Source organism: Oncorhynchus kisutch, linkage group LG17 (assembly GCF_002021735.2).
Source record: "Oncorhynchus kisutch isolate 150728-3 linkage group LG17, Okis_V2, whole genome shotgun sequence".
Lineage (NCBI taxonomy): Eukaryota > Metazoa > Chordata > Actinopteri > Salmoniformes > Salmonidae > Oncorhynchus > Oncorhynchus kisutch.
The window spans coordinates 87,868,842-87,895,037 of NC_034190.2; the positions used below are offsets into that span (position 1 = coordinate 87,868,842).

Sequence of the window (26,196 nt, forward strand, 5' to 3'; positions counted from 1 at the left end):
GTGGTTGTGGAGAAGGCTTAAGGAAGTCATATGCCAGCTCCTAACTAAATTCATTTGTGATCTTATTAATTTTAAGGTGATGACTGCACTTTCCTTCTCAATACAATGACTGTAAATCCACTAGTGGTGAAAGTAGCAAGAATGAGGTGTGTTGGGACTGTGAGCTCATTTCTACGCCTACAGTAGAGTTTCAGAACGTGCCTGAGGATTTCTGGTTAGCGTGCTTCATTGAAAAAGTGTTGGATCACGTCCAACAACATGGATGGTTTTAATTGACTGAGACGGAATTTGTTGCCATGTACCAGAAACAACTCTCTGCTCAGTTTAAACCATGGTCTACGCAAAGTATGGACCCAGGCGGCATGGTATGGTCGATGTCAGTGTGTTGGAAATGTGTCCATATAAGGACCCGGTCAGAAACACTGACACCTACTGGGAATAGCTGGCTTCTGGGCTGCAGGATTCCACTCATGTTTGGTGGCTGGACTCAGCAGCACTCCACCTGCCTATGAGGAGCAGTCTTCTTCCTGTCCTGGGGGCATGTTTTAACCCCCCCCAGGGCAGGACCTCATGAGCAATCATTCTGTGATCAATCACCTCAATCTCAGCCCCTTGTATGGGATTAAAGACCTGTGTGGGCTGGTCTGTGTGGGTGTATATCAAATCAAATCAAATCAAATTTATTTATATAGCCCTTCGTACATCAGCTGATATCTCAAAGTGCTGTACAGAAACCCAGCCTAAAACCCCAAACAGCAAGCAATGCAGGTGTAGAAGCACGGTGGCTAGGAAAAACTCCCTAGAAAGGCCAATACCTAGGAAGAAACCTAGAGAGGAACCAGGCTATGTGGGGTGGCCAGTCCTCTTCTGGCTGTGCCGGGTGGAGATTATAACAGAACATGGTCAAGATGTTCAATGTTCATAAATGACCAGCATGGTCGAATAATAATAAGGCAGAACAGTTGAAACTAGAGCAGCAGCACAGTCAGGTGGAAGTTGAAACTGGAGCAGCAGCATGGCCAGGTAGACTGGGGACAGCAAGGAGTCATCATGTCAGGTAGTCCTGGGGCATGGTCCTAGGGCTCAGGTCAGTTGAAACTGGAACAGCAGCATGGCCAGGTGGACTGGGGACAGCAAGGAGTCATCATGTCAGGTAGTCCTGGGGCATGGTCCTAGGGCTCAGGTCCTCCGAGAGAGAGAAAGAAAGAGAGAAGGAGAGAATTAGAGAACGCACACTTAGATTCACACAGGACACCGAATAGGACAGGAGAAGTACTCCAGATATAACAAACTGACCCCAGCCCCCCGACACATAAACTACTGCAGCATAAATACTGGAGGCTGAGACAGGAGGGGTCAGGAGACACTGTGGCCCCATCCGAGGACACCCCCGGACAGGGCCAAACAGGAAGGATATAACCCCACCCACTTTGCCAAAGCACAGCCCCCACACCACTAGAGGGATATCTTCAACCACCAACTATAGACCAGTGTGTATAGACCAGTGTGGGCTGGTCTGTGTGGGTGTAAAGACCAGTGTGGGCTGGTCTGTGTGGGTGTATAGACCAGTGTGGGCTGGTCTGTGTGGGTGTAAAGACCCGTGTGGGCTGATCTGTGTGGGTGTAAAGACCCGTGTGGGCTGGTCTGTGTGGGTGTAAAGACCCGTGTGGGCTGATCTGTGTGGGTGTATAGACCAGTGTGGGCTGGTCTATGATCTCCCCATCACCAATCTTTTTAAACATTTTTAACCTTTATTTAACATGGCAAGTCAGTTTAGATCTAATTCTAATTTACAATGACGCTTACCCCAGCCAATCCCCGATGACGCTGGGCCAATAGTGCAATTCCCTATGGGACTCCCAATCTCGGCCGGATGTGATAACCCCAGCCCTCTCTCAAAGTTTCCTACAACCACAATCCCCCCACGATCCTAGATTACTCTCTCCTCCAGACTCCAAGGCCATAGTGGATGATAACCTGAAGCTGATCCTATATATTACTGTCTCTCCTCCAGACTCCAAGGCCATAGTGGATGGTAACCTGAAGCTGATCCTTGGCATGGTGTGGACTTTGATCCTCCACTACTCCATCTCCATGCCCATGTGGGACGAGGAGGAGGAGGGGGGTGACGGCCAGCACAAGACCCCGAAACAGAGGCTTCTGGGATGGATCCAGAACAAGCTCCCAGAGATCTCCATCCACAACTTCAGCAGAGACTGGCAGAGTGGCAGAGCACTGGGTGCACTGGTCAACAGCTGTGCTCCGGGTAGGTTAGGGGTCAGGGATTAGAGGTTAGGGGTTAAGGGTCGTAGTCAAAGGTGGGCCAAGCATTATAGGGGTTTGGGTGGCTGTAAGTGATTTTTGGGTTCTGTGTGTGTGGAGGGTGTAGGTGAATCACAGGGTTTGTGTGAGGGGGGGGCGGTAAGTGATTTCAGGGTATGTGTGGGGAGGGGGGATAGGTGATTTCAGGGTATGTGTGGGGAGGGGGGGTAGGTGATTTCAGGGTATGTGTGGGGAGGGGGGGTAGGTGATTTCAGGGTATGTGTGGGAGGGGGGGCGGGGTAGGTGATTTCAGGGTATGTGTGGAGGGGGGGGGGGTAGGTGATTTCAGGGTATGTGTGGAGGGGGGGTAGGTGATTTCAGGGTATGTGTGGAGGGGGGGGGGTAGGTGATGTCAGGGTATGTGTGGAGGGGGGGTAGGTGATTTCAGGGTATGTGTGTGTGTGTGGGGGGTAGGTGATTTCAGGGTTTGTGTGTGTGTGGGGGGGGGGATTTCAGGGTTTGTGTGGGGAGGGGGGTAGGTGATTTCAGGGTTTGTGTGGGGAGGGGGGGTAGGTGATTTCAGGGTTTGTGTGTGGAGGGGGGTAGGTGATTTCAGGGTTTGTGTGTGTGTGTGGGGGGGATTCAGGGTTTGTGTGTGTGTGAGGGGGTAGGTGATTTCAGGGTTTGTGTGTGTGGGGGGGGGGGGGGGATGTGATTTCTGGGTTTGTGTGTGGGGGGGAGGGGGGGGTAGGTGATTTCAGGGTTTGTGTGGGGAGGGGGGGTAGGAGATTTCAGGGTTTGTGTGTGGAGGGGGGTAGGTGATTTCAGGGTTTGCGTGTGGGGGGGGGGGGTAAGTGATTTCAGGGTTTGTGTGTAGAGGAGGGGGGGTAAGTGATTTCAGGGTTTGTGGGTGGAGGGGGTAGGTGATTTCAGGGTTTGTGTGTGGGGAGGTAGGTGATTTCAGGGTTTGTGTGTGTGTGAGGGGGGGGGGTTGATTTCAGGGTTTGTGTGTGGGGGGGAGGGGGGGAGGTGATTTCAGGGTTTCAGGGTTTGTGTGTGGAGGGGGGTAGGTGATTTCAGGGTTTGTGTGGGGAGGGGGGGTAGGTGAATTCAGGGTATGTGTGGGGAGGGGGGGTAGGTGATTTCAGGGTATGTGTGGGGAGGGGGGGGCGGGGTAGGTGATTTCAGGGTATGTGTGGAGGGGGGGTAGGTGATTTCAGGGTATGTGTGGAGGGGGGTAGGTGATTTCAGGGTATGTGTGGAGGGAGGGGGGTAGGTGATGTCAGGGTTTGTGTGTAGAGGAGGGGGGGTAAGTGATTTCAGGGTTTGTGGGTGGAGGGGGGTAGGTGATTTCAGGGTTTGTGTGTGGGGAGGTAGGTGATTTCAGGGTTTGTGTGTGTGTGAGGGGGGGTTGATTTCAGGGTTTGTGTGTGTGTGTGGGGGGGTAGGTGATTTCAGGGTTTGTGTGTGGGGGGGAGGGGGGAGGTGATTTCAGGGTTTCAGGGTTTGTGTGTGGAGGGGGGTAGGTGATTTCAGGGTTTGTGTGGGGAGGGGGGGTAGGTGATTTCAGGGTATGTGTGGGGAGGGGGGGTAGGTGATTTCAGGGTATGTGTGGAGAGAGGGGGGCGGGGTAGGTGATTTCAGGGTATGTGTGGAGGGGGGGGTAGGTGATTTCAGGGTATGTGTGGAGGGGGGGTAGGTGATTTCAGGGTATGTGTGGAGGGTGGGGGGTAGGTGATGTCAGGGTATGTGTGGAGGGGGGGTAGGTGATTTCAGGGTATGTGTGTGTGTGTGGGGGGGGAGGTATTCAGGGTTTGTGTGGGGAGGGGGGGAGGTGATTTCAGGGTTTGTGTGGGGAGGGGGGGGTAGGTGATTTCAGGGTTTGTGTGTGGAGGGGGGTAGGTGATTTCAGGGTTTGTGTGTGTGTGTGGGGGGGGGATTTCAGGGTTTGTGTGTGTGTGAGGGGGTAGGTGATTTCAGGGTTTGTGTGTGTGGGGGGGAGGGGGGGATGTGATTTCTGGGTTTGTGTGTGGGGGGGAGGGGGGGTAGGTGATTTCAGGGTTTGTGTGGGGAGGGGGGGGTAGGAGATTTCAGGGTTTGTGTGTGGAGGGGGGTAGGTGATTTCAGGGTTTGCGTGTGTGTGTGGGGGGGTAGGTGATTTCAGGGTTTGTGTGTAGAGGAGGGGGGGTAAGTGATTTCAGGGTTTGTGGGTGGAGGGGGGTAGGTGATTTCAGGGTTTGTGTGTGGGGAGGTAGGTGATTTCAGGGTTTGTGTGTGGAGGGGGGTAGGTGATTTCAGGGTTTGCGTGTGTGTGTGGGGGGTAGGTGATTTCAGGGTTTGTGTGTAGAGGAGGGGGGGTAAGTGATTTCAGGGTTTGTGGGTGGAGGGGGGTAGGTGATTTCAGGGTTTGTGTGTGGGGAGGTAGGTGATTTCAGGGTTTGTGTGTGTGTGAGGGGGGGGGGTTGATTTCAGGGTTTGTGTGTGTGTGTGGGGGGGGTAGTTGATTTCAGGGTTTGTGTGTGGGGGGAGGGGGGGAGGTGATTTCAGGGTTTCAGGGTTTGTGTGTGGAGGGGGGTAGGTGATTTCAGGGTTTGTGTGGAGGGGGGTAGGTGGTGTCAGGGTATGTGTGGAGGGGGGGGGGGGTAGGTGATGTCAGGGTATGTGTGGAGGGGGGGTAGGTGATTTCAGGGTATGTGTGTGTGTGTGGGGGGGTAGGTGATTTCAGGGTTTGTGTGTGTGTGTGTGGGGGGGGGATTTCAGGGTTTGTGTGGGGAGGGGGGGTAGGTGACTTCAGGGTTTGTGTGTGGAGGGGGGTAGGTGATTTCAGGGTTTGTGTGTGGGGGGGGGGGATTTCAGGCTTTGTGTGTGTGTGGGGGGGTAGGTGATTTCAGGGTTTGTGTGTGTGTGTGGGGGGGGGGTTGATTTCAGGGTTTGTGTGGGGGGGTAGGTGATTTCAGGGTTTGTGTGTGGGGGGGAGGGGGGGAGGTGATTTCAGGGTTTGTGGGTGGAGGGGGGTAGGTGATTTCAGGGTTTGTGTGTGGGGAGGTAGGTGATTTCAGGGTTTGTGTGTGTGTGAGGGGGGGGGGTTGATTTCAGGGTTTGTGTGTGTGTGTGGGGGGGGTAGGTGATTTCAGGGTTTGTGTGTGGGGGGGAGGGGGGGAGGTGATTTCAGGGTTTCAGGGTTTGTGTGTGGAGGGGGGTAGGTGATTTCAGGGTTTGTGTGGAGGGGGGTAGGTGGTGTCAGGGTATGTGTGGAGGGGGGGGGGGGTAGGTGATGTGAGGGTATGTGTGGAGGGGGGGTAGGTGATTTCAGGGTATGTGTGTGTGTGTGGGGGGGTAGGTGATTTCAGGGTTTGTGTGTGTGTGTGTGGGGGGGGGGATTTCAGGGTTTGTGTGGGGAGGGGGGGTAGGTGACTTCAGGGTTTGTGTGTGGAGGGGGTAGGTGATTTCAGGGTTTGTGTGTGGGGGGGGGATTTCAGGCTTTGTGTGTGTGTGGGGGGGTAGGTGATTTCAGGGTTTGTGTGTGTGTGTGGGGGGGGGGGTTGATTTCAGGGTTTGTGTGGGGGGGTAGGTGATTTCAGGGTTTGTGTGTGGGGGGGAGGGGGGGAGGTGATTTCAGGGTTTGTGTGTGGGGGGGGGTTAGGTGATTTCAGGGTTTGTGTGTGTTGGGGGGGTAGGTGATTTCAGGGTTTGTGTGTGTGTGTGGGGGGGGGATGTGGTGATTTCAGGGTTTGTGTGGGGGGGTAGGTGATTTCAGGGTTTGTGTGTGGGGGGGTAGGTGATTTCAGGGTTTGTGTGTGGGGGGGAGGGGGGGAGGTGATTTCAGGGTTTGTGTGTGGGGGGGGGGGTTAGGTGATTTCAGGGTTTGTGTGTGTTGGGGGGTAGGTGATTTCAGGGTTTGTGTGTCTGTGGGGGGGGGGTCGGTGATTTCAGGGTTTGTGTGGGGAGGGGGGGTAGGAGATTTCAGGGTTTGTGTGTGGAGGGGGGTAGGTGATTTCAAGGTTTGTGTGTGAGGGGGGGGTTGATTTCAGGGTTTTGTGTGTGTGTGTGGGGGGGTAGGTGATTTCAGGGTTTGTGTGTTGGGGGGAGGGGGTGAGGTGATTTCAGGGTTTCAGGGTTTGTGTGTGGAGGGGGGTAGGTGATTTCAGGGTTTGTGTGGAGGGGGGGTAGGTGATGTCAGGGTATGTGTGGAGGGGGGGGGGGGTAGGTGATGTCAGGGTATGTGTGGAGGGGGGTTAGGTGATTTCAAGGTTTGTGTGGGGAGGGGGGGTAGGTGATTTCAGGGTTTGTGTGGGGAGGGGGGGTAGGTGACTTCAGGGTTTGTGTGTGGAGGGGGGTAGGTGATTTCAGGGTTTGTGTGTGTGGGGGGGGGATTTCAGGCTTTGTGTGTGTGTGGGGGGGGTAGGTGATTTCAGGGTTTGTGTGTGTGTGTGGGGGGGGTTGATTTCAGGGTTTGTGTGGGGGGGTAGGTGATTTCAGGGTTTGTGTGTGGGGGGGAGGGGGGGAGGTGATTTCAGGGTTTGTGTGTGGGGGGGGGGGGTTAGGTGATTTCAGGGTTTGTGTGTGTTGGGGGGGGTAGGTGATTTCAGGGTTTGTGTGTGTGTGTGGGGGGGGATGTGGTGATTTCAGGGTTTGTGTGTGTGTGTGTGTGGGGGGCGGGTCGGTGATTTCAGGGTTTGTGTGTGTGTGTGGGGGGGGTCGTGATTTCAGGGTTTGTGTGGGGAGGGGGGGTAGGAGATTTCAGGGTTTGTGTGTGGAGGGGGGTAGGTGATTTCAAGGTTTGTGTGGGGAGGGGGGGAGGTGATTTCAGGGTTGTGTGGGGAGGGGGGGTAGGAGATTTCAGGGTTTGTGTGTGGGAGGGGAGGTGATTTCAGGGTTTGTGTGTGTGTGGGGGGGGGGGTGGTGATGTCAGGGTTTGTGTGTGTGTGTGTGGGGGGGGTTGGTGATTTCAGGGTTTGTGTGTGTGTGTGTGGGGGGGTGGTGATGTCAGGGTTTGTGTGTGTGTGTGTGGGGGGGGGTCGGTGATTTCAGGGTTTGTGTGTGTGTGTGGGGGGGGGGTCGGTGATTTCAGGGTTTGTGTGGGGAGGGGGGGGTAGGAGATTTCAGGGTTTGTGTGTGGAGGGGGTTAGGTGATTTCAAGGTTTGTGTGGGGAGGGGGGGTAGGTGATTTCAGGGTTTGTGTGGGGAGGGGGGGTAGGAGATTTCAGGGTTTGCGCGTGTGTGTGGGGGGGTTAGGTGATTTCAGGGTTTGTGTGTGTGTGGGGGGGGGGTAGGTGATTTCAGGGTTTGTGTGTGGAGAGGGGTAGGTGTTTTCAGGGTTTGTGAGGGGAGGGGGGGTAGGTGATTTCAGGGTTTGTGTGTGGAGGGGGGTAGGTGATTTGAGGGTTTGTGTGTGTGTGTGGGGGGGGGTAGGTGATTTCAGGGTTTGTGTGTGTGTGTGGGGGGGGTAGGTGATTTCAGGGTTTGTGTGTGTGTGTGGGAGGGGAGGGGTTGATTTCAGGGTTTGTGTGTGGGGGGGTAGGTGATTTCAGGGTTTGTGTGTGGAGGGGGGTAGGTGATTTCAGGGTTTGTGTGTGGGGGGGGGTAGGTGATTTCAGGGTTTGTGTGTGTGTGTGGGTGTGTGGGGGGGGGGGGATTTCAGGGTTTGTGTGTGTGTGTGTGTGTGTGGGGGGGGGATTTCAGGGTTTGTGTGTGGGGGGGGGTAAGTGTTTCAGGGTTTGTGTGTGTGTGTGTGTGTGGGGGGGGGGGGATTTCAGGGTTTGTGTGTGTGTGTGTGTGGGGGGGGGGTTGATTTCAGGGTTTGTGTGTGTGTGTGGGGGGGTAGGTGATTTCAGGGTTTGTGTGTGTGTGTGGGGGGGTAGGTGATTTCAGGGTTTGTGTTTGGAGAGGGGTAGGTGTTTTCAGGGTTTGTGAGGGGAAGGGGGGTAGGTGATTTCAGGGTTTGTGTGTGGAGGGGGGTAGGTGATTTCAGGGTTTGTGTGTGTGTGTGGGGGGTGTAGGTGATTTCAGGGTTTGTGTGTGTGTGTGGGGGGGTAGGTGTTTCAGGGTTTGTGTGTGTGTGTGTGTGTGGGGGGGGGTGATAGGTGATTTTAGGGTTTGTGTGTGGGGGGGGGTAGGTGTTTCAGGGTTTGTGTGAGGGGGGTAGGGGGGTGGGGGGGTGGGGGGAGGTGATTTCAGGGTTTGTGTGTGGGGGGGGGTAGGTGTTTCAGGGTTTGTGTGGGGTGGGGGGTAGGTGATTTCAGGGTTTGTGTGTGTGTGGGGGGGGGGTAGGTGATTTCAGGGTTTGTGTGTGTGTGTGGGGGGGTAGGTGATTTCAGGGTTTGTGTGTGTGTGTGGGGGGGGAGGGTTTGATTTCAGGGTTTGTGTGTGGGGGGGTAGGTGATTTCAGGGTTTGTGTGTGGGGGGGTAGGTGTTTCAGGGTTTGTGTGTGTGTGTGTGGGGGGGGGGGGGGGATTTCAGGGTTTGTGTGTGTGTGTGTGGGGGGGGTGGATTTCAGGGTTTGTGTGTGTGTGTGGGGGGGTAGGTGATTTCAGGGTTTGTGTGTGTGTGTGTGGGGGGGGTAGGTGATTTCAGGGTTTGTGTGTGGAGAGGGGTAGGTGATTTCAGGGTTTGTGTGTGGAGGGGGGTAGGTGATTTCAGGGTTTGTGTGTGGAGGGGGGTAGGTGATTTCAGGGTTTGTGTGGGGGGGTGGGGGGGGTAGGTGATTCAGGTTTTGTGTGGGGGGGTGGGGGGGGGTAGGTGATTTCAGGGTTTGTGTGGGGGGGGTGGGGGGGTAGGTGTTTCAGGGTTTGTGTGGGGGGGTGGGGTGGGTAGGTGATTTCAGGGTTTGTGTGGGGGGGGTGGGGGGGGGTAGGTGTTTCAGGGTTTGTGTGGGGGGGTGGGGGGGGGTAAGTGATTTCAGGGTTTGTGTGGGGGGGAAAAGAAAGAAAGGTGGGAAGTCTGTAATAGATTATATTTTTATTACATTATGAGGAGATAGAGAGGAGGTCTGTTGGTAAATGGTTATACTGAGATAGAGAGGAGGTCTGTTGGTAAATGGTTATACTGAGATAGAGAGGAGGTCTGTTGGTAAATGGTTATACTGAGATAGAGAGGGGTCAGTTGGTAAATGGTCATGCTGAGATGAGGAGAGGGGGTCAGTTGGTAAAAATGTGATATTCTGTCAAGTCAACATGGATTCCCTTTTGAGAAACAATGTAGAATTGCAGGAAAATTATTTTAAAAATGCTATCAATTTCAGGGGGAGGACCCCCACGTAGTTTTTCTTCTCTCAGATTTCTCCCATTAATTATTGGATTTCTCTCTAGAGAAACAACATGTTGGATTTACAAAAAAACGGAACTAAATGGAATTCAAGTAATTGAACCGAAAGCAGACAATTAGTTGTTTAATAACCCCCCCAAAAATGAAAATCATGTAGTAACCAATAAAGTGTTAAACAAATCAAATATATTTGAGATTCTTCTAAGGAGCCACCCTTTGTCTTGATGACAGCTTTGCACTCTCTTGGCATTCTCTCAACCAGCTTCATATTTGGTAAAATACCAAGTCCATATTATGGCAAGAAGAGCTCAAATAAGCAAAGAGAAATGACAGTCCATCATTACCGTAAGAGATGAAGGTAGGTCAATCTTAAAGTTTCTTTAAGTGCAATCACAAAAACCATCAAGTGCTATGATGAAACTATGATGAGGACCGCCACAGGAAAGGAAGACTCAGAGTTACCTCTGCTGCAGAGGATCAGTTCATTAGAGTTAACTGTCTCTCATGAGGACCGCCACAGGAAAGGAAGACCCAGAGTTACCTCTGCTGCAGAGGATACATTCATTAGAGTTAACTGTCTCTCATGAGGACCGCCACAGGAAAGGAAGACCCAGAGTTACCTTTGCTGCAGAGGATACATTCATTAGAGTTAACTGTCTCTCATGAGGACCGCCACAGGAAAGGAAGACCCAGAGTTACCTCTGCTGCAGAGGATAAGTTCATTAGAGTTAACTGCATCAGAAATTGCAGCCCAAGTAGATGCTTCAAAGAGTTCATGTATCAGCAGACACATCTCAACATCAACTGTTCAGATGAGACAGTGTGCATCAGGCCTTCATGGTCGAATTGCTATAAAAGAAACCACTACACAAGGACACCAATAAGAAGAGACTTGCTTTGGCCAAGAAACACAAGTAATGGACATTAGACCGGTGGAAATCTGTCCTTTGGTCTGATTGGTGCAAACAAGAGATGTTTGGTTCCAACCGCTGTGTCTTTATGAGACGCAGAGTAGGTGAACGGATGATCTCCGAATGTTTGGTTCCCACCGTGAAGCATGGAGGAGGAGGTGTGGGGGTGCTTTGCTGGTGACACTGTCAGTGATTAATTTAGAATTCATAGTGCACTTAACCAGCATGGCTACCACAGTATTATGCAGCGATACACCATCCCATCTGGTTTGCGCTTAGTCCCACTATCATTTGTTTTTCAACAGGAAAATGAGCTAACACACCTCCAGGCTGCGTAAGGGGACTTTTTAACCAAGAAGGAGAGTGATGGAGTGCTTTATCAGATGACCTGGCCTCCACCTGGCATCCACAATCACCCAACCTCAATGATTAGGACTGCAAAGTGAAGGAAAAGCAGCCATGAAGTTCTCTGTATATGTTGGAACTCCAAGACTGTTGGAAAACTATTCCAGGTGAAGCTGGTTGAGAGAATGCCAAGAGTGTGCAAAGCTGTCATCAAGGCAAAGGGTAGCTCCTTTGAAGAATCTCAAAAATATATTTTAACTATGTTATTTCATAGTTTTGACGTCTTCACTATTATTCTACAATGTAGACAATAGTAAAACTACAGAAAAACTCGGGAATGAGTTGGTGTGTCCAAACTTTTGACAAGTACGGTATATGTATATATGTAATGTGTGTGTGTGTGTGTGTGTGTGTGTGTGTGTGTGTGTGTGTGTGTGTGTGTGTGTGTGTGTGTGTGTGTGTGTGTGTTGCAGGCCTGTGTGCAGACTGGAACCAGTGGGACCAAACTAAACCAGTGGACAACGCCCGGGAGGCCATGAAACAGGCTGATAACTGGCTGGGCATCCCTCAGGTACACTAGCTATGCTAACCATTAAACTGTTCTCTATGGAGTCAGGCTAACTGGCTAACGACTAGATGGGTATCCCTCAGGTACGCTAGCCATCACACTCTTCTCTATGGAGTCAGGCTAACTGGCTAACGACTAGATGGGTATCCCTCAGGTACGCTAGCTATATGCTAACCATTAAACTGTTCTCTATATAGCCAGGCTAACGACCCCCTATTACAGATATGTGATGTAATAGGTACGAGATGAGTGGCATTACTGTAATCACTGTCCTCTGTGGCTAATTATGTGTGCAGCGTGTCTGTGTGTAAAGTTGGCATCTTGGCAGGGCTGGCAGAATGTGTGTGTGTGTAACGTTGGTATGGTTGGTAGAATGTGTGTGTGTAACGTTGGTATGATTGGTAGAATGTGTGTGTGTAACGTTGGTATGGTTGGTAGAATGTGTGTGTGTAACTTTGGCATCTTGGCAGGGTTGGTAGAATGTGTGTGTGTAACGTTGGTATGATTGGTAGAATGTGTGTGTGTAACGTTGGTATGATTGGTAGAATGTGTGTGTGTAACGTTGGTATGGTTGGTAGAATGTGTGTGTGTGTAACGTTGGCATCTTGGCAGGGTTGGTAGAATGTGTGTGTGTAACGTTGGTATGGTTGGTAGAATGTGTGTGTGTGTAACGTTGGCATCTTGGCAGGGTTGGTAGAATGTGTGTGTGTAACGTTGGTATGGTTGGTATACTGCAGTTGATTAAAACACATAGGATGTGTCTGTAGTGTTTTTGAAAAACAGATGTTTTAACATGTCTACCAATCGATTGGTCGAAAGAACAGATGTCTCTCGGTCCGACAAAGATTTTGACCTTTGTAGAGGATAGCCTGGACCCACTCCAATTCAAACAGCTCCACAGATGTTGTCATCTCTATCGCACTGCCCTCACCCACCTGGACAAAAGGAACACCTATGTGAGAATGCTGTTCATTGACTATAGCTCATCGTCCAACACCACAGTGCCCTCACAGCTCATCACTAAGCTTAGGACACCAGGACTGAACACCTCTCTCTGCAACTGGATCCTGGGCTGCCCCCAGGTGGTGAGGGTAGGTAGCAACACCTCTGCAACGCTGCCTCTCAACATAGGGGCCCCCAGGGGTTTGTGCTTAGTCCCCTCCTGTTCTCCCTGTTTACCCACGACTGAGTGACTTTGCGTGACTCCAACACCCCAGCCAACATCTCCCATAGTCAACATCTCCCAAAGCCAACATCTCCCAAAGCCAACATCTCCCAAAGCCAACATCTCCCAAAGCCAACATCTCCCCCAGCCAACATCTCCCAAAGCCAACATCTCCCCCAGCCAACATCTCCCCCTGCCAACATCTCCCCCAGCCAACATCTCCCCCAGCCAACATCTCCCAAAGCCAACATCTCCCCCAGCCAACATCTCCCCCAGCCAACATCTCCCCCAGCCAACATCTCCCCCAGCCAACATCTCCTCCAGCCAACATCTCCCCCAGCCAACATCTCCCAAAGCCAACATCTCCCAAAGCCAACATCTCCCAAAGCCAACATCTCCCCCAGCCAACATCTCCCCCAGCCAACATCTCCCCCAGCCAACATCTCCCCCAGCCAACATCTCCCCCAGCCAGCATCTCCCCCAGCCATCATCTCCCCCAGCCAACATCTCCCCCTGGGGCCCATATGGGTTATTAATGAAAGGGCTTTTCCACGGTCCCCATGAGGGAAACCCACATTGTTTTGCCCTCGGTATCCATGTTGGCCCCAGATGTGGTTGCTGTGTTGGACTTTATATGTTGTCCTGTTGGTGGGTTACAGCTGGGTAAAGAATGGCTGTGTAGTGAGACCTATATGGACAACAATTAGGCTGTGTTTTCAATTGGGCTAGCCACCTGGGACCAACCTGGGTTTGTTCTCATTCTCCATGCAGGCCCCAGATGCTGCTGCCCAAGCAATCTCTCTTGAGTGATGACAAATTCAGTTTATTTATAGCACATGCTCAGATCAAATTCAATGCAGGAACTCTGATTAAAGAGAGAGTTCAATCAAATTACGAATATACACATTGTTTTCCTCACCCTGTATACGATCCCCAAAATGTGCATGTCAGCAGTGTTCCCCAGTCCTGGTCCTAAAGGGGTGTTTCTTTTTGCCCTAGCACTCACATACCTTATTTAGTTAGAAGGCTTGATGATGAGTTGAATCAAGTGTTGGGGCAGAAACCCTTTGGGTCCCCAGGTCCAGGACTGAGGAAGTGTGATAATGATGATGATGACGTAACTGATATGGTGATCATTTTGGTCATTTGCATATCATTTGCATTTGTAAACCGAAATATTGCTGGTTCGATTCCCCAAGCTAACTAGGTGAAAAATCTGGTCCCCTTGAATATCCGTAGTTGCTTCTGTCACTCTGGATAACAGCCTCTGCTAGATGTAGTGAACGTTCTCTATCTTGGAAACAGTGGACTAATGAATAAAATACTACAATATATGTTTTTTGTTTGTAAAACATCCCTCTCATAGCACCTACCATTCCATGGCCTCCACATCCTGGACAGTATTCAAGAGGAAAATCAGTTCCCTAGTGCTGTGTCACCCCTTCTTCATCCATGTCAGAGTCCGTCTGCAGATCAGAAGGCTCCTCTGCCTGTCTACGTTTGGGCCTGTTCATAGGTAGCTGTGAAAAGAAAACATCAGTCAGTTTTGGTGTAATAGAGTTCTATGTAGTCATGGCTCTATGTAGTACTGTGGAATAGAGTTCCATGTGGTCATGGCTCTATGTAGTACTGTGGAATAGAGTTCCATGTAGTCATGGCTCTGTGTAGTACTGTGGAATAGAGTTCCATGTAGTCATGGCTCTATGTAGTGCTGTGGAATAGAGTTCCATGGAGTCATGGCTCTATGTAGTACTGTGGAATAGAGTTCCATGTAGTCATGGCTCTATGTAGTACTGTGGAATAGAGTTCCATGTAGTCATGTCTCTATGTAGTGCTGTGGAATAGAGGTCCATGTAGTCATGGCTCTATGTAGTACTGTGGAATAGAGTTCCATGTAGTCATGGCTCTATGTAGTACTGTGGAATAGAGTTCCATGTAGTCATGGCTCTATGTAGTACTGTGGAATAGAGTTCCATGTAGTCATGTCTCTATGTAGTACTGTGGAATAGAGGTCCATGTAGTCATGGCTCTATGTAGTACTGTGGAATAGAGGTCCATGTGGTCATGGCTCTATGTAGTACTGTGGAATAGAGTTCCATGTAGTCATGGCTCTATGTAGTACTGTGGAATAGAGTTCCATGTAGTCATGGCTCTATGTAGTACTGTGGAATAGAGTTCCATGTAGTCATGGCTCCATGTAGTACTGTGCGCCAGTCTGTTCTGGACTTGGGGACTGTGAAGAGACCTCTGGTAGCATGTCTTGTGGGGTATGTATGGGTGTCTGAGCTGTGTGTTAGTAGTTTAAACAGACCTCTGGTAGCATGTCTTGTGGGGTATTTATGGGTGTCTGAGCTGTGTGTTAATAGTTTAAACAGACCTCTGGTGGCATGTCTTGTGGGGTTTGTATGGGTGTCTGAGCTGTGTGTTAGTAGTTTAAACAGACCTCTGGTAGCATGTCTTGTGGGGTATGTATGGGTGTCTGAGCTGTGTGTTAGTAGTTTAAACAGACCTCTGGTAGCATGTCTTGTGGGGTATGTATGGGTGTCTGAGCTGTGTGTTAGTAGTTTAAACAGACCTCTGGTAGCATGTCTTGTGGGGTATGTATGGGTGTCTGAGCTGTGTTCCATTAGTTTAAACAGACAGCTCGGTGCATCCAACATGTCAATACCTCTCACAAATACAAGTAGTGATGAAGTCAATCTCTCCTCCACTTTGAGCCAGGGGAGATTGACATGCATATTATTAATATTAGCTCTCTTTGTACATACAAGGGCCAGCCGTGCTGCCCTGTTCTGAGCCAATTGCAATTTTCCTAAATCCCTCTGTGTCACCTGACCACACGACTGAACAGTAGGCCAGGGGCAACAAAACTAGGGCCTGTAGGACCTGCCTTGTTGATAGTGTTATTAAGAAGTTAGAAACTAGGTCCTACAGGCCCTGCCTTGTTGATAGTGTTGTTAAGAAGGTAGAAACTAGGGCCTGTAGGACCTGCCTTGTTGATAGTGTTGTTAAGAAGGTAGAAACTAGGGCCTGTAGGACCTGCCCTGTTGATAGTGTTGTTAAGAAGGTAGAAAACTAGAGCCTGTAGGACCTGCCTTGTTGATAGTGTTGTTAAGGTAGAAAACTAGAGCCTGTAGGACCTGCCTTGTTGATAGTGTTGTTAAGGTAGAAAACTAGAGCCTGTAGGACCTGCCTTGTTGATAGTGTTGTTAAGAAGGTAGAAACTAGGGCCTGTAGGACCTGCCTTGTTGATAGTGTTGTTAAGAAGGTATAAACTAGGGCCTGTAGGACCTGCCTTGTTGATAGTGTTGTTAAGAAGGTAGAAACTAGGGCCTGTAGGACCTGCCTTGTTGATAGTGTTGTTAAGGTAGAAAACTAGAGCCTGTAGGACCTGCCTTGTTGATAGTGTTGTTAAGGTAGAATACTAGAGCCTGTAGGACCTGCCTTGTTGATAGTGTTGTTAAGGTAGAAAACTAGAGCCTGTAGGACGTGAAAGTGCAATAGGCTGTATACTGGAGGGACCAACAGACTATCTATTATACTAATGGCTGTAGGAATAACAGTTCCCACATCTCTCTCTCTGGCAACACACTTTCTAGTAGGCTTAAATTCAAGATATGGCAAATAGGAGTGGTAACATCATCCGCTATTATCCTCAGTAATTTTCCATCCAAGTTGTCAGACCCCGGTGGCTTGTCATTGTTGATAAACACCTCTTCCACACTCACTTTACGGAATTCAAAATTACAATGCTTGTCTTTCCTAATTTGTTTAGATATACTTGGATGTGTAGTGTCGGCGTTTGTTGCTGGCATGTTATGCCTAAATTCGCTGATCACGTCAATGAAATATCAATGAATTCAAAGTGTAGTTTCTTCCTCTTTTGATTCAGTTTAGTCACATGACTTCTCCATTTGCAGGACGTTTTCCAATCGATTGTGCAGCCAATCATCCCTCTCAACCATACCGTTTTTCAATTCCTCATCAATCCACAGAGATTGAACTGTTTTTTTCAGTCATTTTCCTTATCAGTGCATGAATATTAGTAACTGGGATAAACAATTTTATAAATGTGTCAAGTTCAGCGTCTGGTTGCTCCTCATTACCAACAAATATGTTTTACATCAACAACATATGAATCACTAAAAAACTTATTGTATGACCTCTTATACACTCTATTACACCCAGCCTGACCTCTTATACACTCTATTACACCCAGCCTGACCTCTTATACACTCTATTACACCCAGCCTGACCTCTTATACACTCTATTACACACAGCCTGTCCTCTTATACACTATATTACACCCAGCCTGACCTCTTATACACTCTATTACACCCAGCCTGACCTCTTATACACTCTATTACACCCAGCCTGACCTCTTATACACTCTATTACACACAGCCTGTCCTCTTATACACTATATTACACCCAGCCTGACCTCTTATACACTCTATTACACCCAGCCTGACCTCTTATACACTCTATTACACCCAGCCTGACCTCTTATACACTCTATTACACCCAGCCTGACCTCTTATACACTCTATTACACCCAGCCTGACCTCTTATACACTCTATTACACCCAGCCTGACCTCTTATACACTCTATTACACCCAGCCTGACCTCTTATACACTCTATTACACACAGCCTGTCCTCTTATACACTATATTACACCCAGCCTGACCTCTTATACACTCTATTACACCCAGCCTGACCTCTTATACACTCTATTACACCCAGCCTGACCTCTTATACACTCTATTACACCCAGCCTGACCTCTTATACACTCTATTACACCCAGCCTGACCTCTTATACACTCTATTACACCCAGCCTGACCTCTTATACACTCTATTACACCCAGCCTGACCTCTTATACACTATATTACACCCAGCCTGACCTCTTATACACTCTATTACACCCAGCCTGTCCTCTTATACACTCTATTACACCCAGCCTGACCTCTTATACACTATATTACACCCAGCCTGACCTCTTATACACTATATTACACCCAGCCTGACCTCTTATACACTCTATTACACCCAGCCTGACCTCTTATACACTCTATTACACCCAGCCTGACCTCTTATACACTCTATTACACCCAGCCTGACCTCTTATACACTCTATTACACCCAGCCTGTCCTCTTATACACTCTATTACACCCAGCCTGACCTCTTATACACTCTATTACACCCAGCCTGACCTCTTATACACTCTATTACACCCAGCCTGTCCTCTTATACACTCTATTACACCCAGCCTGACCTCTTATACACTCTATTACACCCAGCCTGACCTCTTATACACTCTATTACACCCAGCCTGACCTCTTATACACTCTATTACACCCAGCCTGACCTCTTATACACTCTATTACACCCAGCCTGACCTCTTATACACTCTATTACACCCAGCCTGACCTCTTATACACTCTATTACACCCAGCCTGACCTCTTATACACTCTATTACACCCAGCCTGACCTCTTATACACTCTATTACACCCAGCCTGACCTCTTATACACTATATTACACCCAGCCTGACCTCTTATACACTCTATTACACCCAGCCTGTCCTCTTATACACTCTATTACACCCAGCCTGACCTCTTATACACTATATTACACCCAGCCTGACCTCTTATACACTCTATTACACCCAGCCTGACCTCTTATACACTCTATTACACCCAGCCTGTCCTCTTATACACTATATTACACCCAGGCTGACCTCTTATACACTCTATTACACCCAGCCTGTCCTCTTATACACTATATTACACCCAGCCTGACCTCTTATACACTATATTACACCCAGCCTGACCTCTTATACACTCTATTACACCCAGCCTGTCCTCTTATACACTCTATTACACCCAGCCTGACCTCTTATACACTCTATTACACCCAGCCTGACCTCTTATACACTCTATTACACCCAGCCTGTCCTCTTATACACTCTATTACACCCAGCCTGACCTCTTATACACTATATTACACCCAGCCTGACCTCTTATACACTCTATTACACCCAGCCTGACCTCTTATACACTCTATTACACCCAGCCTGTCCTCTTATACACTATATTACACCCAGCCTGACCTCTTATACACTCTATTACACCCAGCCTGTCCTCTTATACACTCTATTACACCCAGCCTGACCTCTTATACACTCTATTACACCCAGCCTGTCCTCTTATACACTCTATTACACCCAGCCTGACCTCTTATACACTCTATTACACCCAGCCTGACCTCTTATACACTCTATTACACCCAGCCTGACCTCTTATACACTCTATTACACCCAGCCTGTCCTCTTATACACTATATTACACCCAGCCTGACCTCTTATACACTCTATTACACCCAGCCTGTCCTCTTATACACTCTATTACACCCAGCCTGACCTCTTATACACTCTATTACACCCAGCCTGTCCTCTTATACACTCTATTACACCCAGCCTGACCTCTTATACACTATATTACACCCAGCCTGACCTCTTATACACTCTATTACACCCAGCCTGACCTCTTATACACTCTATTACACCCAGCCTGACCTCTTATACACTCTATTACACCCAGCCTGACCTCTTATACACTCTATTACACCCAGCCTGACCTCTTATACACTCTATTACACCCAGCCTGACCTCTTATACACTCTATTACACCCAGCCTGACCTCTTATACACTCTATTACACCCAGCCTTTGGAACTTTGGTATTTTCATAGATATGGCTACCGACCGGTCGAATGGTGTTTTTAACATGGGATACAAGTAGAGACTCAGAGTTAGAAAATTATATATCATACACTACAGTTGAGGAACAATGGAAAAGTCATTTTGCTTTGAAAGTTGATGTACTTGTAACCTTTCTTTTGGGAAAATGGCCTTTGAATATTTTGGTACACCTACTGGAGAGCTCTTCTTTGTCTACACCCATTCAGCATTGCTCTTAATCTTTTGCCCCGCCCGTCTCTTTAAGGAGCGTTCAGAGCTGGACGCTCTGGCCGAGGAGTTAATCCGCTGGTTCTGACCTAACAACAGCAGTCAATTACTGGCACACTCAGACAAGAGTGGTCTGAAATGGGAGTAAATAGCCAGAGTGAATTTACCAGTTTCGTCTATCAACAGTTGTAACAGTGACATCAAGAACATTCCATTGAAATGGTTACTTGCATAGTGGAGTATTTTGTTAAGACATGTAGCTAGCTAGCTAAACAATGAACCATAATCCCAATGTATGATGTTACTACCCTGCATGAATCTACAACTAACCAACCATGTTCCCCAAGTTCTTCCTAGGTATTGGCCTTTCTAGGGAGTTTTTCCTAGCCACCGTGCTTCTACACCTGCATTGCTTGCTGTTTGGGGTTTTAGGCTGGGTTTCTGTACAGCACTTTGAGATATCAGCTGATGTACGAAGGGCTATATAAATAAATTTGATTTGATTTGATTTGATTTGATTTGCTGTCCAATGTTAGCTAGCTAATATTAGACTATAACTAGCAAAGCAAATGGCTCTGAGATACAAATAATATTACTACACAGATCATACATGTAATATTAGCTTGCGAACCAGTCAGCTAACATTAGCTAGCTAACAGTACACTTTAACAACAAATGAAAATGACTTTCTGACTAAATTAGAAATGTGTAATATCCGAAAATGTTACCCATATACATGGATACCCGTTACCCATATACATGGATGGACGCTTCTCCCTCTCTGTCACGGATGCCATGGTTGCCCTTAGTTTGAAGATGTAATCCAGACTGGTGTTTTCGCCATCTCCTTCATATTCTAATTCCACTGACTTCAAAACTCGGTCATCCAGAAAGTGGAGAGCAACACTTCTCAACAGTTCTACTACACGATATATATGATAAAAAGCAGTGTTAGACAGGATTACCTAGACATACTGACCAGCTGAAATAGACAGAAGCGTACTAAATGGCAAGCCAATCCGAAATCATCACTTATCATGTCCAGCCCATTCATTATCTCTTATTCATCTTTACAGAAGGCGACCACAACCCTACCAGACAAACACCAGACAGTCACCTGTGCCCTTTGTTCTTTGCTTGTTATGGTCGTCTGAGGCGATGACTGTCTGGTGACTGTCTGGTAGGGTTGGGGTCAGGATTGTTTTTAAAATCAATTCCTGCCACCCTCTGCAGGTGTGTGTGTCTAAACATTGTGTCTGGTCTGATTTCCTAGGTGATAACCCCAGAGGAAATCGTTGACCCCAATGTAGATGAACATTCCGTGATGACATACCTGTCCCAGTTCCCCAAGTCCAAACTGAAGCCTGGCACACCCCTGTGCCCAGGACTCAACCCCAAGAATGCCTGCGCATACGGACCAGGTACACTGTTCATCAACATCAAATATGTGTTTTATTTGTCACATACACAGGTGTTGTTTTACCGACGACGCCCTTGGAGCAATTTAGGGTTAAGTGCCTTGCTCAAGGGCACAACGGAATATTTTTCACCTTGTCTGATCATGTTTTCGACTTCTTGGTTACTGGCCCAACGCTCTAACCGCTAGGCTACCTGCAGCCCCACCACCACACCCACCCACCCACTACTACCATCATCACCATCACTACCATATAAAAATATAAGTGTGCAATAACCCATCACAATGTCGCTTTGATTCTCTTAGTCTCTCTCTCTTTCTCCAGGTATAGAGCCAGTAGGTAACGTTGTGATGAAGAAGGCGGTGTTTACAGTGGAGACCATCAGTGCTGGGATGGGAGAGGTCCTAGTGCATGTAGAGGACCCTGCCGGACACAAAGAGGAGGTATGCATTCGCACGCACACACAGCATACACATCTTGTCTTTCTGTTTCTCTGTGTGTCGTCTCTCTCTCTCTGTGTCTGTGTGTCATCTCTCTCTCTGTCTGTATCGCTGTGTGTCATCTCTCTCTCTCTGTCTCTCTATGTGACATCTCTCTCTCATTTCAATTCAAGGGGCTTTATTGGCATGGGAAACATATGTTAACATTGCCAAAGCAAGTGAAGTACATAACAAACACAAATTAAATAAACAATAAACAGTAAACATTACACTTACAGAAGTTCCAAAAAGAATAAAGACATTTCAAATGTCATATTTTGTCTATATACAGTTGTCATGACGTTGGCCTGTGGGTAAGATTTATGACCCCCCCATAAATACCTTTCTCCCCTTTCTCTCTGAGTCTACTGAGGGACTCTTGAATAGCCTTTGTTAAACATAGAGAGTCTGGGAACATCAAACAAGTGGATGGAAAGGAACCATATTTCGGTAATAGAACCATTTGAATATGTGCATTGGTACTGAATGAATATGATGTCAGTTCAGTTGGAGTCTGAGACATTATGACTGATGACAGGATGACATAAACTGTATCTGGGAAAGTCTACACATTATAGTTATCAGATGGAATTGTTGTGCAATTTAAATAGAATTGAAATGAAACTATTTGTGAAAAGATTAAATGTAATTTTAGCTTCCAAATGAGAGAATTGAGTTTTCAGAAGATTAGAGCTTTGCTCAATCAGTGGCCCGCCCCTGTGAAGAGACATGGGTTTTCATAAGGTTAGGGCTCTGCTCAATCAGTGGCCCGCCCCTGTGAAGAGACATGGGTTTATAAACTATGAAACACACCCTTCTCTCCCTCCTCTATAAAAGCCCTTGACGAAAAGGAAACGCGCTGGAAGGATGAATTTCAACTATACCAGCCAGAATAAAGTAAAGTTTGTCAACTTGGTAGGAACTTTGAACTCTTATTCATTAAGAAGCCGTTGCGTTAGCGCAGCAACTGTAGACGTGGGCTAGGAGAGGACGGACAGAGTAACTGTTCTACCACCTCAATGACGGTACTATCAAGTACCCATACCACCAGAGATTCTTCAAAGGACAACCCGTCCTCCCATCTACGACCAACCGATCGAAGCGCAGCTCAGAGTAAATATTCATTGCATTTTCCTTTTTCAAATTAGCGGTAATTTAGAATGCATAAGATTCTGTATTTACGATAGCATAGCTGCCTACGGCCCGATAGAGACACAAAACCTTTTGCTCCTCAGTCTTCCCGCTCTTTCACTCAAACCCAATCACCTTTCTTTGTGTAACCAGCTGTCATATCTGTTCTGTCCACTAGGGACGTTTTCCTTTATGACATAATTTGTAATGAAGGTATGATTCATTCTGTGTATATGTAATTCTGTGTGATTATTTAGGTATTTTGTAAATAAATAATTAAACCCAATGTTGTATTGCTGATTCAACTCGTTAGCTAGGGTTCTTGAAGATTTACAACTTTACAACTTTTGAATGAGACTGAAATAAGGTGACGATTAATATTGACTGCTATTGATGTAAAATATTACTAGGTCTTTAAGAGTTTATTCAGAAGATAACTGCTCTATAAATATTATTTCGTTGTGCCCCGACTTTTTTTGGAATGGACCAAAATTCACCCAAGTTATTGTAGGGAGCTTGTGGAAGGCTACCCAAAATGTTTGACCCAAGTTAAACAATTTAAAGGCAATGCTACCAAATACTAATTGAGTGTATGTAAACTTCTGACCCACTGGGAATGTGATGAAAGAAACAAAAACTGAAATAAATAATTCTCTCTACTATTATTTGGATATTTTACATTATTAAAATAAAGTGGTGATCCTGACTGACCTAAAACAGGGAATATTTACTAGGATTAAATGTCAGGACTTGTGAAAAACTGAGTTTAAATGTATTTGGCTAAGGTGTATGTAAACTTCTCACTTCAACTGTATGTTGAAGAAAATGGGGTTTACGCTGTATCCCTGTCTTACCCCATGGCCCTGTGGAAAGATATGTGTATGGTTTTTGTTTGTGTACATGGATTTTATAATGTCATTTGTTTTCCCCCCAACACCATTTCCATCAATTTGTATAGCAGGCCCGTATGCCAAATTGAGTCTGTTTGTCAATTAGGGTGTGCAGGGTGAATACGTGGTCTGTCATACGGCTGTCATACGGTAATTTGGTAAAAAGCCCATTTGATATTTGCTCAGGACATTGTTTTCACTGAGGAAATGTATGAGTCTGCTGTTAATGATAATGCAGAGGATTTTCCCAAGGTTGCTGTTGATGCATATCCCACAGTAGTTAGTAGGGTCAAATTTGTCTACACTTTTGTGGATTGGGATGATCAGTCCCTGTTTCCAAATATTGGGGAAGGTGCTAGAGCTAAGGATGATGTTAAAGAGTTTGTGGTCTGTATATTTTATCATTTCATTTAGAATGCCAACAACACCACATGCCTTTTTGGGTTGGAGGATTTGTGTGTTGTCCTATAGTTCATTCAATGTAATTGGAGATTCCAGTGGGTTCTGGTAGTCTTTGTTAGTTGATTCTAAGATTTGTATTTGATCATGTATATGTTTTTTGCAGTTTGTTCTTTATTATAGCGAGGGGGTCTCGCTGGTCTGGGAGGGAGTCTCGCAGGTCTGGGAGGGGGTCTGGCTGGTCTGGGAGGAGGTCTCGCAGGTCTGCGGGAGGTCTCGCAGGTCTGGGAGGGGGTCTCGCTGGTCTGGGAGGGGGTCTCGCTGGTCTGGGAGGGGGTCTCGCTGGTCTGGGAGGGGGTCTCGCAGGTCTGGGAGTGGGTCTTGCAGGTCTGGGAAGGTGTCTTGCTTGTCTGGGCAGGGTGTCCATTGCAGTGTTGCTCCTGTGTGAGGTGCTGGGGCTACTGTTGCGGGTGACGTCCTTCAGGATCCTGGCAAAAGTTGGGATTGCTGCCTTGTAGAGGTGGACCTGGTCGTAAAGGCTGTTCAAGTCCAGGGTGGAGTGGTGGGCCAGGTAGACATTAGGGTTTGAGGCACAGTCTCGCAAAATGCTTGCATTCACCTGTGTTAATGAGAGAATCACTGACATGATGTCAGCTGGTCCTTTTGTGGCAGGGCTGAAATGCAGTGGAAATGTTTTTTTGGGGATTCAGTTCATTTGCATGGCAAAGAGGGACTTTGCAATTAATTGCAATTCATCTGATCACTCTTCATAACATTCTGGAGTATATGCAAATTGCCATCATACAAACTGAGGCAGCAGACTTTGTGAAAATTTATATTTGTGTCATTCTCAAAATTTTGGCCACGACTGTATGTGCGAAGTTTCAGATGGATAACTTGAAAAATGAGTGAACAACAAGACTTTTAGTGTCAAGTCCCCAGGTATATTTGGCCAAATCGTGAAGAAGACATTCGCATTCATATTCCATTTTTCTACAAGAATATCGTCAAATCTGTATACTTGGACTTTGATTTATCTTTCCCAGTATTAGTAGCCATATTATAACTTCAACATTTACAAAACAACCAGTTTTCATCAACTTCATAACTCTGAATATCCTTATCATTTTTGTCCAAAATGAAAAGGCCTGCTGTCGTACTTAGAAGCTAGAAGGTTAGAAGCTACATTTTACGACACATACATGGTTTCCAGATACTCCCGTGAAGCCCAGCTCATTGGCTATCTAGCCAGCTTTGTTTGGCCCGATTGGTGCTTATTTGACAAAGATACAGTTGTTCAAGTGATGACCATCCGCGTCATCGGCGTGCCATGAAGGCGTCGCTCTCTGACCAAATATCGTGTCCTATAGGATATACTACACCTCTAAAGAAATAGTGATCTTGTTACCTTCTAGGATCTCTGATATGGTTTCCTATAGGATATACTACATCCCCAAAGAAATAGTGATCTTGTTACCTTCTAGGATCTCTGATATGGTGTCCTATAGGATATACTACATCCCTAAAGAAATAGTGTTCTTGTTACCTTCTAGGATCTCTGATATGGTGTCCTATAGGATATACTACACCTCTAAATAAATAGTGATCTTGTTACCTTCTAGGATCTCTGATATGGTGTCCTATAGGATATACTACACCTCTAAAGAAATAGTGATCTTGTTACCTTCTAGGATCTCTGAGGAATACATACGAACGTGTTTTGACTCGTTCAAACAACGCTTAGGTTGAGATATTCACAGATTCCTTTGTTTGCAAATTGAACGAGTGGAAATATAAAATCAATCATATGTGCTATATGGACCTTTTTAGGATATAAAAAAGGATTGTATCACTTCATGTCATCTCTGGGACCCTTTGGATGATAAATCAGAGCAATATTTCAGAATGTAAGTACACATTTCACTTTCAGAGGTGAATATATCAAACCTATCACGTTGAAAAAAGTGTTTTGTTGTTAGGAGCTCTCAAACAATAACATAGCAATTTTTTGCAGTAATAGCTACGGTAAATTGGACAGAACAGTTATATTAACAATAATTTAAGCTTTCAGCAGACACTTCTATGTGCCGACATTTGTTGTTACTTTAAAATCTGCGGTCTTGACACAATGCGCTGCATGATTTACAACTGTCCTGTTGACGGAACGCCGAACCTTATCCATGGGGTTCTGTATTGTAATGACCTCTCCACAGGGATAAGGGGATTCAAAGGCAGCTCTCACTTCACACTTCAGTGCTAATTGCAGTTGCAGCCAGGTCTGTTCTGTCCTAGCAGCTTGGTTGCTTGGTAGCTTTACTTAAAATAAACTTAAGGATCCGCCCCTTTTCCCAATGTTCGCCTGGTATGACATAGTCAAATCTAACTGCCTGTA

At 47.3% G+C, this 26,196-nt stretch overlaps 1 protein-coding gene across 1 annotated transcript in view; it reads left to right on the forward strand.

Moving 5' to 3' along the window:
• The window catches only part of flna (filamin A, alpha (actin binding protein 280)), a 155,670-nt gene that overhangs the window by 11,023 nt on the left and 118,451 nt on the right, over positions 1–26,196 (forward strand). The window contains exons 2-5 of the mRNA XM_031793366.1: positions 2,015–2,266; positions 11,255–11,352; positions 20,761–20,908; positions 21,230–21,348. Coding sequence (XP_031649226.1) covers positions 2,015–2,266; positions 11,255–11,352; positions 20,761–20,908; positions 21,230–21,348 — 617 coding nt within the window. The remainder of the gene's footprint in view (positions 1–2,014; positions 2,267–11,254; positions 11,353–20,760; positions 20,909–21,229; positions 21,349–26,196) is intronic.